At 43.6% G+C, this 16,058-nt stretch overlaps 1 protein-coding gene across 2 annotated transcripts in view; it reads left to right on the forward strand.

Annotated features, from left to right (window-relative positions):
- The first annotated feature begins 1,138 nt into the window (after positions 1-1,138).
- Positions 1,139-16,058, forward strand: part of DNAAF9 (dynein axonemal assembly factor 9) — a 79,926-nt gene continuing 65,006 nt past the window's right edge. The window contains exons 1-2 of one of the 2 annotated variants that reach the window (XM_055706415.1): positions 1,139-1,296; positions 12,439-12,518. In XM_055706415.1, the coding sequence (XP_055562390.1) occupies positions 1,211-1,296; positions 12,439-12,518 (166 nt within the window). In that variant the 5' untranslated portion in view covers positions 1,139-1,210. Of the gene's footprint in view, positions 1,297-7,247; positions 7,316-12,438; positions 12,519-16,058 lie in introns of those variants that run through there. The other variant, XM_027799958.2, reaches the window with a different exon arrangement.

Consider the following 16,058-nt stretch of genomic DNA (forward strand, 5'->3'; position numbering starts at 1 on the left):
AGTGATGCAACACACAGCCCCAGGGGCTGGGGAAAGATGTAGTAACAGTAAAATGGGGAAATAAAGGGGCAGGGGTGTCGGGGTGCAGCTCCCAGTGGGGCAAGGCAAGCCAGGACCGAGGAGGCAGAATTCGGTCTGCGGGAGGGGCTGGGGGCTGTGAATTTTGCGTGTACACCGAATAAAATGTGCCCGTAAGGGTGGTGAGGGTGGCCGTGCTGGTACCAGGATGCGGCAATGCGCAGATGGATGCTGGGCGGAGGAGGGGTTATGTGGGGGGGCGTAACAAGAGGGCGACTGGGGGAGATGGGGGTGCCGGTGGCTCCCCCCAAGGGGTGCCCGACCGGGGTGCCGCGGTCCTGGGGTGCGGCGGGGCAGGGAATGGCTGTTCCGGAGGGGTTGACACGGGGGTGCAATGTGGGGGCGTGGGGGGCCGGGGCATGCCCATGGGTTCAGACATGTCCATGGGGGCAGCACTTCGGGGGAGGCCAGGGCACATCGCCCCTGGGATCCGTGGGGTCTGTGTCACACCGCCCCGTGGGGTCTGTGAAGTCCGTGTCACACTGCCTCAGGGGGTTCTTGGAGTCTATGCCACACCCCTCTGCAGGATTCCGTGGGGTCGTCGTCACATCGCCCCGTGGGCTCCCGTGGGGTCCATGTCACACCGTCCCGTGCGCTCCGTGCCACACCTCCCTGTGGGGTTCCGTGGGGTCCGTGTCACACCGTCCCACGGGCTCCGTGCCACGTCGCCCCATGGGGCTGCAGTGCTTGGACGAGCCCACGCCAGGGCCTGGGGGGGAAGATGCTGGGGGTTGGACGCGCCCATGAGCGGCCCGGGGAGGGGGGGAAGTAGAACGGTCGCTGAGCCGGGGGTGTGTGTGCAGGGGCATAAGCTGGGCGATCCCATTCCTCGCCCGAGGGGGGGAACCAGCCGTATCCCCGTCTATGTTTGCGCCCAGCTGTTGCCAGCGGTAGAAACCTTTCCGATCCCACTCCGTGTGAGCCGACGAGAGGCTCGGCCTGAATCCTTAGGCAGCCGGGAAGGCGGAAAGCGCGGGCAGCGGTGCGGCCGCGCCGCTGTGCCCCCCAACCCGCGGCGGGGAGCGCGGTGGTACGGGTGGGGCGGGGCGAGGCGGGGCGAGGCGGGGCGGGGCGGGGCGCAGCTCCCGCAGTGCTGCCGGCTCCCTCCTGCCGGTACCGCATCGCCGTCGTCATGGCGCTGTGCGGCCGCTCCGCGCTCCTCCCGCCGGCCCCGCGCCCCTCGCCGCGTCGCCCCCGGGCCGCCGGCGCCTTCCTCAGGTAACGGCGGGTGGGGGGGAGCCGCCGCGGAAGGGCGCTGAGGGAGCGGGCGGACGCTGAGGAACTGACAGACAGGGGCCGGGCTTCGGGGCTGCGCTGAGGGGTTCGGTGGGGTGGGGCCGGGCGCTGGTGGGCTCTGAGGGGCCGGGGGTGTGGAGGGGGCCACGGATGTTGGGGGGATTGCGTGGGAGCGGGGCTGGGGCGGGAGGGCAGCGGTAAGGGGGTGATGCAGAGGGTTTGAGGGAGTGGTTGGGGGCGTTAAGGGGTTTGGGGGGAGTAGCTGGGGTGCTCGGAGAGCTGGGGGGGCAGAGTGGCGAGAAACTAGGGTGTGAAGGGCGTTGGGGTGGGCTGGGGGGTTAGAGGGCTTTGGGGGGACAGAGGTAGGTAAAAATAAAGGAGTTTGGGACATGAAGGAGAGGCTTTTGTGGTGTGCAGGGGGCATAAAGGAGTTTTGGGGGGATTGTAGGGGGTTTAGGCAGTGTTGGGGTGGTTATGGGGGGCTGGAGCATTCGGAGCAGGTCTTAGGGGCTGGGGCTGTGGGGAGGAGGGTGGGCCATTGTGGGGGCAGGCTGATATTGCAGGTGGCACTGGGGTAGAAGTGTGGATGGCCTCGGCAGGATGGCAGGCAGGAGCCTGACTTGACCTTGTGGGTGTAGGGACTGGCGAATCCTGAATCCGGCTGGTGGAGGGTGTGTGCGAGGCTGTGATGGACTGGGGGCCAGGGGACAAAAAGAGGATTTGGGGACCTTGGAGGGGAGCTGGTTTGGAGAGAGTGGGCTTGGGGTGGTGTTACGGTGGGGAGGTAAGCCTGGGTCTGGTTTGGGAGGGAGTAGGTGTGGGGTTACCTTGGGAGTAGGGAAAAAGGGCTTGTGAAATGTAGGCAAGCCAAACTGGGGTAGAGCTAGCAGAGATTGCGGGGGTGTTGAGGGATTATGGAGAAAAAGGAGAAAGTGTATTTGTGTTGGCGCCTGCTGGGTGGCTTGTGGAGAGTGGCTTGAGGGCATGAAGGTGATGACAATCTCTGGGCTTCAGAAGTGTGGGGGATAGAGCTTGACAAGAGATGGGGCATGGGGATATGTTAGATGATAGCATTGGCTCTGTGAGAGCTCAGGTGTCAGCTCAGGTATCCTTAGGTTGCTAGAGCTCTGTTTCCTTTTAGAGACTTAAGGTGCACCCCTGTGTGTATTAGACTGCAGTGTATTATCTCAAGTACCTGAACAGAGGAAACGGCCTCATGTTGCACCAGGGGAGGTTTAGGTTGGGTATAAGGAAACATGTCTTCATTGAAAGGGTTGTCAAGCACTGGCACAGGCTGCCTGGGGATGGGGGGGAGTCAGTGTCCCAGGGGACGTTCCAAAAACACGTAGCTGTGGTGCTTGGGACATGGTTCAGTGGTGGCCTTGGCAGTGCTGGGTTAACGGTTGGTCTCGATGATCATAAAGGACTTTTCCAACTGAAGTGATCCTATGATTCTATTCTATAGTATCATTAAGAACAAATCAGGAACTGAAGTGCTTGGTGCTTTCAATAGTTACAGCACAATACATGGAAGTATTTACCAGGGTGAAGTCAGATAATAGAGTAACTGGGACATTACATGTAAATTGCAGGCAAACAGCTGTCTAAGCTCTCTGGGTGTTTAAGTGGGTCTATGTTTGCTGTAGATTTTCAATTTTTTTTTTAAAAAAAGGTTTTTAGATTTTGTACAAGAAGGGTACAAAAGCTTTTTCACTTTTCAGACAGTATGCCTGTGAAATGAGAAATTCTGTACTGTGAGAGAGAAATGGAGGTTCTGTTTGCTTGAAATAGATGAACATGGCTGTTCTGTTCGGTTGTGTTGCCTCTCTGCCTGCAGATAGAAATTGAATTGATCATAAGAGGGAAGGAAAAGTGACCTTTTCAAATACTGTTTTCACTGCATAAATTGATCTTAATTCTTAGTATTTGTTTGTAGTTGGAAAGCATCTAAAATTTCGTGATCAGTAACAAAATACCAAGGCGGTTAAAAAAAAAAAAAAAAGCTGGAAGAGAAAATGGTTTCCACTCAAGCCTCTTTCTTTATGAGTAATTTTTGTAATCTGAGATCCTGTTTTAGAGTTGTCATGAGAACATTCAGACTCTCTGTGAACATCTGCAAGCTTTTGAGCTCCACAGAGAGATCCAGACAGCATCTGTAATTTGGCATGTTTGTAGGAGGCATGTCATCCGTTAATTTTTTTTCCTCTTCAACATTCGTTCTTGTGCAGGGTTTTTTTTTTTTTTCAGGCCAGATGGAGGCAGGGAGGCCAGTGTTTGCAATAAATTTCCCAAGCAGTCAGCAGATACCAGGCAGTTAATAAAAATAACTTAAAACAAAACTATCCGTTACCCTCCTCCCCGTGCCCCCAAGTCCCAAACAGGAATGGAAAAATTCTTAAAGACTATATAAAGAATAGAGAAATGGGCAGAGATAATTCTTGGACTTCTTCCACATACTTCAGATTTTTGGTCTGCCATATGGTGTGTTGAGACCTGGCATTTACCAGGGTGAACCTCAGCATTGTAACAACAAAAGCAAGTAAAGAACGGTTTTGTAAATAAAAAGAAAAAATCCCATAGCTAAGAGATGAGTACTGCCCAAAAAAGGGTATGCCTTTTTAGAAGGTGATGTCATGTTTCATGTCTGGTTTTAGTAGCGAGTATTTTCCTTAAGAATACATGCATATCTGAACAAAATTTCTATTAAATGCTTTTGTTAAATATCACCATCTAGATTTATTCGGTAGGGCTCTGGACCCACACAACAAGTTTGCATTACCTTTATGTAAATCAGAGTAGGCAAATCCTCATTATTGATTACCCATGTTGGTAACATAATACAGCTTAGTTCTCTCCATGTACCTGTGCAAGGAAGTGCAAAATAAATACTTGGATTAATTTTTATGTTGTCTCTGCCTATATGCCTAATATTATCCTCTAAACCATTCTGGTTTTAATTACATAGTGGTTAAGTATGTGGCTTTTTTTCCCCCCCTGTGGCTTCAGAGGAGTATTTGGTGGGGTGTTTGGGAGCACGGTGGTGCAGGGACGAGAGTTGTTGCGGTTTCCCAACCAGTTTTAGCAGGGAACATGTTTGTGTTGAAAGATTAACAGTTTGTATCCATGTGTTCCTTATGTAATTATGTTGAGGTTCAGGATTTTGTAATAGCACAGTTTCACCAAATTTTTTTTTAGGGGATGCACTGTATTTCAGATTTTCAAGGAGAGAGCTAATTTAACTTTCTGATTTACAGGAGGAAAAAAACCAATAAGATAAGCCCCATGCCTTGAATATGGATAATTTTTTACCATGTTGGGGAAGTTGGATGGCTTAGGGTCTGTTGAGTACTAGGCTGGAGCCCAAGTTAAGAGATATGTGGGACTATGTGTTTGATAGGAATAGAAAGGTAGAAAAAGTGCTAGGGAAGGAAAAGCAGTCAGGAAGAGAATCAGAGCTATTGCATTAACTGCTGCCTGTGGAGCTTCAGCTGAAGTTACCTCTTCGTGGTCGTTCAGCTTGAACTGATGGCAAAGCATCTGGCTTTGTGTTTTGCAGTGTGGCTGCAGTGGTTGTGGTCTAGTGATGGGCTCTGAAAGTAAATCTAGTCTTAAGGCACTGTAGCTTAACATCTCTGGGGATACGTTACAGTGGCCTTTCAATGCTTAAAGGAGGCTGATAAGAAAGGTGGGGACAGACTTTTTTTAGTAGGGCCTGTAGGGATAGGACAAAGGGTAATTTTAAAATAAAGATGGTAGATTTAGATTAGCTATTAGGAAGAAATTCTCTTACTGTGTGGGTGATGAAGCACTGGACCAGGTTGCCTAGAGCAGCTGTGGATACCTCATCCCAGGCCAGGCTGGATGGGGCTTGGAGCAACCTGGTCTAGTGGAAGGTGCCCCTGCCCATGGCAGGGTGTTGGGACTAGGTGATCTTTGAAGGTTCCTTCCAATCCAGATAATTCTATGATTCTGATTTTTGCTGAAGTGCCAGACACTTGCCTTGTTTTCCTGATCAGAGATTGAGTGATGGCAGCATAATTACACTCAAGCTGCTAGTCTTTCCTGCTTCTTCAAATACTGTCATTTTCTCAGGTGATGATGTTTTTTGAGGGTGAATGGTTGGCATCAATAACATGCTGCAATTTTAAGAAGTGAAAGTACAGACCTGGTATTTGTAAATGAGCTTGTTAAAACAGAGAATGTGTCAAGGCTGCAGGTCTAACTGGCATGTATGGATGTGTAGGTCGTGGACAACCTATCATTTGATTGCACCCATGGAAGAACTTAATTTCTAGTCCATTAGCTGATACTGAGGTCCAATCTGTGAGTTGCTTAACCTAAGGCTGCACTATCCAGCATGGTTATAGAAGATGCCAGCATGAATCTTGGTGTGGTTACTTAATAAATAATACCACTCTTTAGATATGTTGAAGTGCCAAAGATGCTGAGCAAGCTTGTAATTTGCAAATGGCATCAGGTACTCTCAGACATTTAGTAAGAAGAGATTCATGCTTGTTCCTGTGTGCTTTGAGGTGTCTGAATTACAGAATTGAATATTACTATTAAGGTCAAGAAGCAAGAATCTGGTCCTGTAAAATGCACACAGAGCTGCAATTTTTTCCTTTACCTCCATTGTTAATATTACATAGAGTCATTTAAGTTAGAAAAGACCATTCAATCATGAGTTGAACTGTTAACCCAGCACTGCCAAGGCCACCACTGAACCATGTCCCCAAGCACCACAGCTACATGGTTTCTGACGACCCCCAGGGACAGTGACTTTCCCCCGTCCCCGGGCAGCCTGTGCCAGCGCCTGCCAGCCCTCTCGGTGCAGAATGTTCCCTCACACCCAATCTCACCCTCCCCTGGCGCAACGTGAGGCCGTTTGCTCTCGTCCTGTCGCTGGTTCCTGGGGAGCAGAGACCGACCCCCCTGGCTACAGCCTCCTGCCAGGCCGTTGCAGAGCCACCGGGTCCCCCCCAGCCCCCTTCTCTCCAGGCTGACCCCCCCCGCCCCCCCAGGCTGGTGCCCCAGCCCCTGCCCGGCTCTGGACACGCTCCAGCCCCTCAGTGTCTGTCTGGCTGTGAGGGGCCCAACGCTGAGCCCGGGATTCAAGGTTCAGTGCTACTTTCTGTTGCTAAACATGCGAAGTGTTTTTTTGAGGTTGGTAGATTTCCTATTTGCAATCAAGTTCCCTGTGTTCATTGTAGAGAAAAGTTGAAAACAGCTGGAAAATTGTCATGTATTTTGAGGTGGGTGAATGCCGTTGCCTTGGGTGATTGCCAAGCAGTAAAAGTTGTTTAGGTGAGCTAAGAAAAAAACCCAACAAACAACAACACCTGAGAAAGTATGTTATTGTTGAAAACTAGTCCATTTTGGATAAGCTACTTTTGAAATCAGTGAGATTCTGAGAGTCTTTAACTGTCTGACTTCAGGTTTCTGTTTTCACAGAAATGTTCAAGATGGAGATTATGTGAGACTGTGGGAAATAAGCAGACAATAATAATGTTTCTGGTCAAAATTGTGAGGTCAACAAGAGGCCCATGAAAAATAAACTTCATTTTTTTGGGGGGGGGGGGGGGGGGGGAAGTAGAGTGGAAACAGATGGTAGTAGCAGCAAGTTAACAGGAAGTGAGATTTGCGGAAAGAAACTGTTTTATCTTTCCATTTTATTTATTTATTTTAATATCAAGTACTTACTGTCAAAACCAGTGTCTGTCTTAGGTAGACAGCACAAATCTATTCAAGTCACTTCCTGAATATGAACCTTGTTAATATGAGGATTTGCACAGGCTTGCCAGGGATGTCTCGGGTTTTGCCCCTTGTTCACTGTTATCTGTCAAAGCTTTACCGTGTGTGGGTTTTTAAGACTGCCTAGCCTTTGTGGGGGAGGAGCGTAACATCTGCCAAGATGAAGCAAAACGTAGTCAGCGTGGTGAAATCACATCCTTTGTCAGCTGAATTGCATGTTAACCATAGCTGCAGCCATCCCAGATGTATTGTAAGCCATCCTGTGGGAATCAGTTGGGATCAATGGTAATATCGTTGCTGTGTTAGTACCACTGGATTACAATATTACGTAGAGGAAACTTGCACACAGAATAAATTCAGCTAGCAAGAAGGGATGCAGACGAAAGTAACATGTTGTGGACACATATAAAATCAAAATTCTGTGTGGCGTTACTTAAAAAAATGTGTGTGTTCCTCCTGATTGAGGAAGGCACTGTTAATATTCTCTGTATTTGCTAACATACATGGCTTGCAGCACCATGTCTGTTACTAAGTTGTGACAGGCTAGACTGTTGTAAAGCAAGGTACTTTGCATAATTAGTATGAAGACATGAACAGATGAGCACTAATTCTTAGAAGTTAATGATTGTCAATTATCTTCCTCCTTTTTTGGATCTAGTCCAAGATTAGCAGAATATAAAGTACCTCAACATATAGTTTCTTAATTGGCCCAAGCACACTTTATTGCCAGATGCCACCTCAAAATGTGGCTTTGCCTTCTGCCCTGCCTTCATCAGCAGTCAGATCAGCTTGCTTATATGTTGGTTTTGTTTTTTTTTTAATTCCTGGGCTGGAGTTTGTTTGGATCCATAAGCTGATCTGACTTTACACATGGCTTCAAGATGGTTAGTGCAGATACAAAGGCAGTGAGAAGGACGAGACTGTCCTTGCAGCACTGTAGACTCTTACTGGCTTAAGAAGATGTAGAAACTGCATCTTCTGTTCATGCTGTTCATGAAAGTGCATGCTGGAAAAAATCTCACTTCACCTACTTCAACTTCTTATCCACAACTAAAGAAGCCTGGTTGTCTCGTTGGATATAGTTGGATAAGTAGTTTGCAGCTTATGTCTTGTCCAGGTCTTACTGAAGTCCAGGAATTTGGGGCTTCCTTAGAAGGGCTTCATGTAAATGTGTTTTCGAACACACCTAATGATGTTTTTTCAGCAGCAAGCTACTGTGAAATTTAGTTGTGGTTATGTGTGGGTGGATCCAGAGCCACATCTTCCAGGAAAACTTCCTAAAGCCCAGAGGGTTATGCTGTTGTGTGGAGTTTGTTCTTCGTTGTTTCTGTTTGAAATTGTGTTGCTGTGGTAAAATGAAAAGGAGTTAAAAGTCAGAACCCTTGTTAGGGCGCTTGCTTTGGAGGCGGGAAAAGTCATGGATTTTTGTTCCCAGGACAGTTTCTTTGTTTTTGTCAGATGACTGTTTAATGCGAAATGCAAGAAAATGCCATTTTTTCCCCTCTGACTTTTATACACAGTTTAGCCTGTATTGTTTAAAAGCATGTAGTAAGAATTCTAATTATCCTTGTCACTATTTCTGAATAATGTCTTTCTTCAGACACAGAAGTCTTCTGTTTTTAATGGAAGCCTTTGAATGTAATGTTTTATACACACTTGAAATGATGTTGAAAATATTTCTGTGAAGAAATATTCTTTAAATGAGGCAAGGAAAAATATTTTGTTGAAGGCTGTTTAATATTAAGGTTGAAATAAACATCTTTATGGTCATACATATCATTACAAAATAATGAACATCTAATTTGCCCTGTGCTTTTTTTCCTTTTTATATCAGGACTGTCTCCTGAAGGAAATGTGCCACTGACATTAAACTTTACTTGGCAGAAGTTTTTTAGCAGCTTATTCTGAGAGGTTTATGTATTTTTAAGGGGTGCAGCAAAGTTATAATTTCTTTGCAAGATACTGAAAGTAATTCTAGGAGAGTAAAGTTCTGAATCTTAAATCAAAATTTAAGGAAGGAAAGAAATACCCAACCTAGAATAAATGTGCAACTACTTTCCTCCCCCAGTTCCTCTTTCCTTTTCACCCTGACCATGGTTTGCTTGAACAGATCAGAAAACACTTTCACAGAGCTAAAGAAGACAAAAACTGTCTGTATTTTGCTTTTTTCTTCCGGTCTTGTTGCACAGACTTACAACACTATTTTGTTTTAAGTTATAAACATATTTGATCAGATCTGCCCTTTGTTGAACCTGTTAGTGTGAAATTAAGATTTAAAGATTTTAGGAATAACTTACCTTGTATTGTATAATAATGTTTCTTTTAATAAATGGGAGCATTTTTCCCCATGAGTTTCTTACAAGCAGTTTCCATACTTGTTCTTTGTCAAATTGAGTTCCCATCATTCCTTTCTTTTAAAAGTGGTCAGTAAGGGGAGGGGAGGATAGCAAAATTAAAGTATGTATTCATGGTCTGCTTGTAATGCATAACAGGTTTTAAAAATATTTTGCAATCCAGAAGAACCTGTCTTTGGCTGGAGGGCTGCTTACATTTGCCTTGAGAGTAACAGTTGAACACAGGTAGTAGAAGGATTTCTGCATCTTGGTTCTGAGGAGTTGAATTAGAATCTACCTTTTATGTGTTCAGATCGCAAGTATTCATAGTTGTTTTTTCTGATGACAGTTTCTTTTCTCACTGAGCAGAAGCAGAAAGATGCATCCCCTGATATGGTAAATGATTTAATAAAAAGCAGTATGGAAGCTGCTTGTGTCATTGCAGAAGTCCTTTGGCATGCTTTCTCACAGTCCTTTTACTCTGTCCTTTAGACAGTCTTGGGAGGCATGGGCTTCTCTTAAGCAGTCCTTTGCAGGTGGGTTGAGAAGTGTATTTGTTTTCATGCGGGCTTTCTACATCAAGTTGCTTCCATTTTCTTGTATTTTACAGAGGCTCTAGCAATACTACTTGCCCACAGATGGTTCTTAAATGACTATACGCTTGTTTGCATACTAAAGATGAAATAAGTCAAATTCGTGTGTAACCACAGTGAAGAGCCTAGTAACTTTCTGCCCTTGATCTCGTGACATGAGGAGCATAAAAATAATAGCACTGTGTAGCTTGCCATCATCTCTCATCTAGGTAGTCTGAGGTCCTGCTTTGTGGTGAGATGAAAATCTTCCAGAATAAGCTACAAAACCTTAAGTTTGGATAGCTGTGAGATTCAGTTTTAGGTGAGGTTTTAAAGAACTTCTAATTAGAAGTTGCTAAAACGTGCAGCAGAAAGTTGTGTTTCTTTCACAAACTTTATGACATCACCTACCTGGGCAAGAGCATCTGATAGTGCCTAATTGTGTCTTTTTGCTGTCATCAGTGGATTTAATGTCTGTTTCTGTGTCTAAGACCGGATCAAAATATCTATTCATACACACAGTGGACTGTGATACAGTATAGCATATAATATGAATTGGGAAGTTTTAGGCAAAAAGAATAATTGAGGGATTGAGAATTCAAATAGGCAACCTAAAAATGGGGAAAAATAGAATTGGAGTGGTTTGCATTGCTTTTGTACTCCCTATGACAAATGTTCAAATGTCTGTCCTTTACTGCAGATGTTCAGATTGCATTTAGATTAGCTATAACGTAAACCTTCTGTGTGCATTCTGTCTTTCAGAGAAAGTAGAGCATGATAATTGTAGTAGCACTGAAAAGATTTATTTGCTTTTTACTTGACAGAAGTTACTATGAAAATAGGAATACTTGACCTTACTTTCTTGTTTGAGATGATCATAAATTTAGTTCTGTTTCAGTGTTTCTCTAAGAGACATTTGTTTCCTAGAGCTGAACAGCTCATACTTATATAAACAAGGCTATAAACAAGAAATACATTCAGTAATACCAGCAGTGAAATTCCTTGCCTTCTATCTGTATTAAAACAAGCTCACAAAATGTTGCCTAGAAGCAGAAATTATATTGCTCTTTGTCTGGCTATTGTAGCTGAATTTTTTGTCTGGCTTAAAGGCACATTGGACAATCAAATTCAACTTTATAATATAAACAATTAATTTTGATTATGAAAATCTTGGCAAGACTTGGTATGGTTTCGTTTCTTTTTAATGTAGATATTAAAGATTATATTTTAGGCTTCTAAACTTCCCTAACTGTTCATTTTAGGAAAATGTCATGGTTTTTATACAGAAGTCATGAGAGAGGCAATGTGTATCTTACGAAGATGATCTAGTTATTTCTTTGGGTATAGAAGGGGGGAAAAGTTCCTACTTTTATGATTGCATTAAGTAGTATTTATTTAGAGTTGTTCTGAGCTGTGGTTGACTTTGGCTGGAAACCCACTAGTATAAGTTCAGTTTGTTAATTGTTCTTGCAGAAAAAAAGTCTTTCTTACAAAGTGACACTCTTCTAGAGTTCAGCTTTTGCTACGTTAAATCAGAGTATTGGCTCTATATTTTTCCTTTATGGACAAAATAAAATTATAGTGGGTAATGCCAGATTCAAGGAAGAACTGTAGCACCTGAAACTTAAATAATAAGAGAAAATCTCCTGGTCAGGAGCTGTCTCTTGGAGTGTTTGCTAATAATTGCTTTCTCTTTCCTGTCTGAAAGTTCCCTTGGTTCTGCATTTCTGTTAATGTATGTGCTTGTAATAACGACAGGGTGACCCATTTGGGTTTTGTGGTACTGGTAGGCAAAAGCATCACTGGGACACCGCGGATAGCATGACACTGGTGCTTTGTTAGCTGAGGACGTGGATGAGACCCTTCAGGTTTGCGAGTGGAAACAGTTCTCTGTGCCTTCCCCCCATTTGTCCTACACCAGTATCCTGCTTTTCACTTGGATCTTGTAAGAAGTCAGGGATGTGTCTGTGTTACATAGTTAAACAAGGTGGAAGCCATCTGATGGTGCTGGAGGTGCTGAAACATCTTCAGCAGATTTCTCTTGGGGTGTAGGAGCTACTGCGGTCCCTTCCCTTGTTAGTTTTCTGCTTGGGCATCACGTGCCCCGTGTTGCTGTGCTCTCCACTTCTCTGGTAGAGAAAGGAATGTTGCTGGCTTGGTGAGAAGGACCCTGAACAGACATTTTTGCTAGAGGTTAGAGATTAACAGGGTGCTTGGTTAGAAGGGGTAGTTACAGGTTCTAATCTTCTCTCAGGGCTATGTTCTTCATCTTTCCGTGGACAAAAATAAATAATCTGGGGATAGTTTGATATGAGGTCTAAATGTATTTCAAACAAAAGATACTCAAGTTGAAGTGTGTCCACTTAGTTTATATAATAAAGGAAAAAAGGCTATGTCAACTCTTTAGCCTACCAAATTTGAGCACTTTGAAACACTGACCTTAAGGATGAATTCTCTTTCTTTTGCAGTTGCAGCCGCCTTCGAAACATTCAGAGTATCCTGACACAGAGCAGCAAATCGCAACCTGATGGAATCCTTTGTGTTTTAGGTTAGTTTTACTCTTCCCTGCCCGCCCCCCTCCCCTTCTTGTTTTCCCTGTACTGATAAAGGTATCATGAGTTTCAGAAAGATGAAGTTCATCTGCTTCCTGCCCCAAGCCCCAGCCCTGTTTCTCAGTGAACGGACAGCTATCTGATTGTTACATTGTTACTTAAGCCTGTTTACTAATTTCAGGCAAACTTGGTACAATAGTAATAATATCAACATTCTTGCGAGGCTGATGAAAATTCAGTAGCTGGACAGAAAAGAGAGTCTTTTTTTTAAATGTCCAAATAGAAGGAAAGATGGAGAGAATTTAATGTATATCTAATGGACTAAACATTCAGCTGTCTAGGCAGGGTTTGCTTTCTAGCTGGTGCTTGGCATAAAAGTTCAAGACTGAAAGCACGTGTGTTGCAGCTGATTTTCCTGTGGAGGCTGGGAAGTGGAAGGGATTAGAAGGTGCTGAGGTTAAGGGAGTGGAAAAGAGCAGAGGAGCGCCAGGGCCGGGGATTGTGATATGCAGAGCTGTGGAGGGTGGCGGATGTGAACAGGCTTGGCTTATAAGGTGGGGGGATGGGGGGAATAACTAGGAAACTGACAGAATTAATAAAACTTGAATTTAGGGAGAGGGAGGTCTTGCCTCAGGAGAAGTAATTCAAAATACATTTAAAGAGTCACATGAGAAACCCAGAAAGCAGTTACAAGTTAAATGGTGGCAGATAAACAGCATGTGGTTTCAGTGCTGCTTCTGGGGTTGGGAGAGAAGAGTGATACGAAATAAAGCTGCATGTGCAAGTATTCTGTAGGAAAGTAACAGGGGTTTTTGTACTGCTTTAATATCATTTCTGTATGTAACATTGTCTCTTGTTTCTTATTATATAATCACTATCAAGACACTAAAGGAAAAAATCAGGAGTGGTGATTGAAATTCCTTAGAGAAAAGGACTAAGGAGTGATTGTTTAAATAATGTATTGCAGTTAAAGATAGAGAAATCTAACGTAGCCCTAAAGAAGCTATGTGTAGTAACAGGCTTGCATTATGAAATGATACAACAGCCTGTTTTTCAGGGTTTTTTTGGGGGCGTGGCTTGGTTATTTTTTTTTTAAACAATGTAGCAAGAAAACTTGAAGAAGCTCATTTATTGAGCCACAAAAATATTGTAAATGTGTATAACCTAGTTCTCTTATGGTTGATGCTAACTGTATAGCATGACTCATCCTAGCCCACATTCTTTAGGGTAAGAGTTTAAGAAGTCTTTGGCTAAGTAGCAAATTTACAGCTAGAAGGCCTATTAAGGTCACTGTGTCACCCTTACAATGAAACTTAATCATACAGGATAAAGTACTTGGTTTTTTTACCTTTGGTGCTAGAGTCTAATTTCATAAAATATGTAAAGTTATGCCATCTTGCCATTGACACTGTAGTATTTCTTGACCATTTTTAACTCTGAAGTCAGTTCCAAGCAAAGAGTGGTTACTCAAGACATTGTACAGCTTTAGGGAAAGCATTACAGGCAAAAGGAATTGCTTTGTGTAATCCTCAGTGTGGAGTATTTAAGTCCATGCATAAGAGCATACCTCTTAATAAATAAACATTTGTGTTATAAGAATACAGCAAGTGTGTTTTGTTATTAGACTTGTGCTTTGCACTAATCTTTCAGCACCCACAATGAGACTGTTGTCTAATCTGACCTGTCTAATGTAGCCTGTAGAATTTCTTGCATAACTTATGATTAAGCAGGCATGTCAGTCTGTTATAAAAACATTAAATCTGTCTTCAAATGCAAGCTTCAGATGACAAAAAATATGTAGTCTTACATTTTGAGTCCTGTTGACTTGTATGGAAAACATACTCATAACTTTTTTTACAGTCAGTGCATGTTATATTTCACTTGGCTGTCTTTAATGACCTAGAATTAATGCTTTTCCCTCACTCCAACTTTAATTTTACATACTGGGCTGTGAGATAAAAACAATATAAACTTTTATAGCTTTGCTTCAAGTAGATTAATATTTATACTGAAACTAAAACCAGCATTGTGAAATTCCAAAGAGCGATGAGAACTGACCAATTATTGAAACAGTTATTTAAATACAGTTATAACTGTTTTTTTAAAAAATAATGCTATTACCTTATTTTAAAGTGGTTGAATGGTAGCGTTCCTGCATTCTTTGCTGGGGAGAAAAGGTATCGAAACTGACAGGAAAAAGGAATTTGAAGGTTGGCATGTCAGACATCTTTAAAAAGCTGTGATATCTCAGCTGGAGTGTGTTGCTGTTAAAGCTGCTAAGAAAACAGCATATCAAACAAATTATACTCTAAACTATTTTTCTTAACAGTGGTGTTTCTTGCATCTTACCTCCCAACAGATTTTCAGCTCATGGTTAAGTTGATCCAATTTCTGAGGATATGTATTTAGTTTCAGTAGGGTATGTCTAGACATCTGACTGTAGTTGTTGTTATTCCCATTGTAGATCAGACTGTTTCAAAGTTCATCATAGCTAAGGTAAACTTTTACAGACCTTGATGTTTAGTTTTTATCTTCCCTGAAGAGGACTGGAATGCTTTAGAGGCTGTACTCTTTAAGTTTATTTTATCTTGGTTCTGTTCGTGTATTACTATGTTTTTAGATAACTTTTTTTTTTTCTCTCTGATACACCCATCCCACACAGAGCTCTTGCACTTAGGATGTGGATGAAACCTCACTAGCATTTAGTATGTTGTGCTGATTGTTCATCCAATTCCCTTTCCAAATAGGGACTATTTTAATGATTATTGTGTCACTTCTGATGGCAATTCCACAACTGCATGTGGCTTTTGGGCAAATATCTGAAGGTGATCTGTCCATTCTCCAGCTTCACCTTTCTGCTACTTGCCTGGTGTCCCTAGAGCTCACGTGGCTGTTTAATGTGTTATGGAACAACTTTTCTTTGTTTTGATTTTTGAGACTGGCTGGGACAAAGCAGGGCTCTCTTTACCTGCAGGCTATGTTTATGTCGGCTTAGCAACTGTGAAATTACAGACATGAGAGGTGTCTGGGGTGAATGCTTTTTGCTGTGCAAAAGGGAGTCTCAGCCTGCCCCTGAACTGCTCCTCTTCCCTTTCCTCTTTGTCCCTCCCCACATGCAGTTTGCGTCAGTGCTGGTGGTTGTTTGATATGTTGCACCCACTTCATCTTACTGAACAGACAGATTTATTTCCCCCCCTACCCTGTATTTGGCCAGAGTAGTTTTCTGCCAATTTAGCAAACTAAATCAGCTCACTGAGAGGTCAGATGAGCACTGACTGAAGGAGAAGGAGCAGGAATAGCTCTGTGGGCAGCAGGGAGCTGTTCAACCGAGTCATTGTCTAACTACACCCTTGTGATGAGTTGGGAATAGGCTGGGAGTTACTAAACTCAGCTGGAGACAGGCGTGGGGTTTCCTAATTAATAGCCATCCCCATTGTTCTGTTGAGGACTCCTGATGTGCTTTCTGGAGGTATCTTATCTTTGTCATTGTTTCATTTCCTGTTTATTTTCCGCTACCTATATCTGTTAATTTAACT

Source organism: Falco cherrug, chromosome 1 (assembly GCF_023634085.1).
Source record: "Falco cherrug isolate bFalChe1 chromosome 1, bFalChe1.pri, whole genome shotgun sequence".
NCBI lineage: Eukaryota > Metazoa > Chordata > Aves > Falconiformes > Falconidae > Falco > Falco cherrug.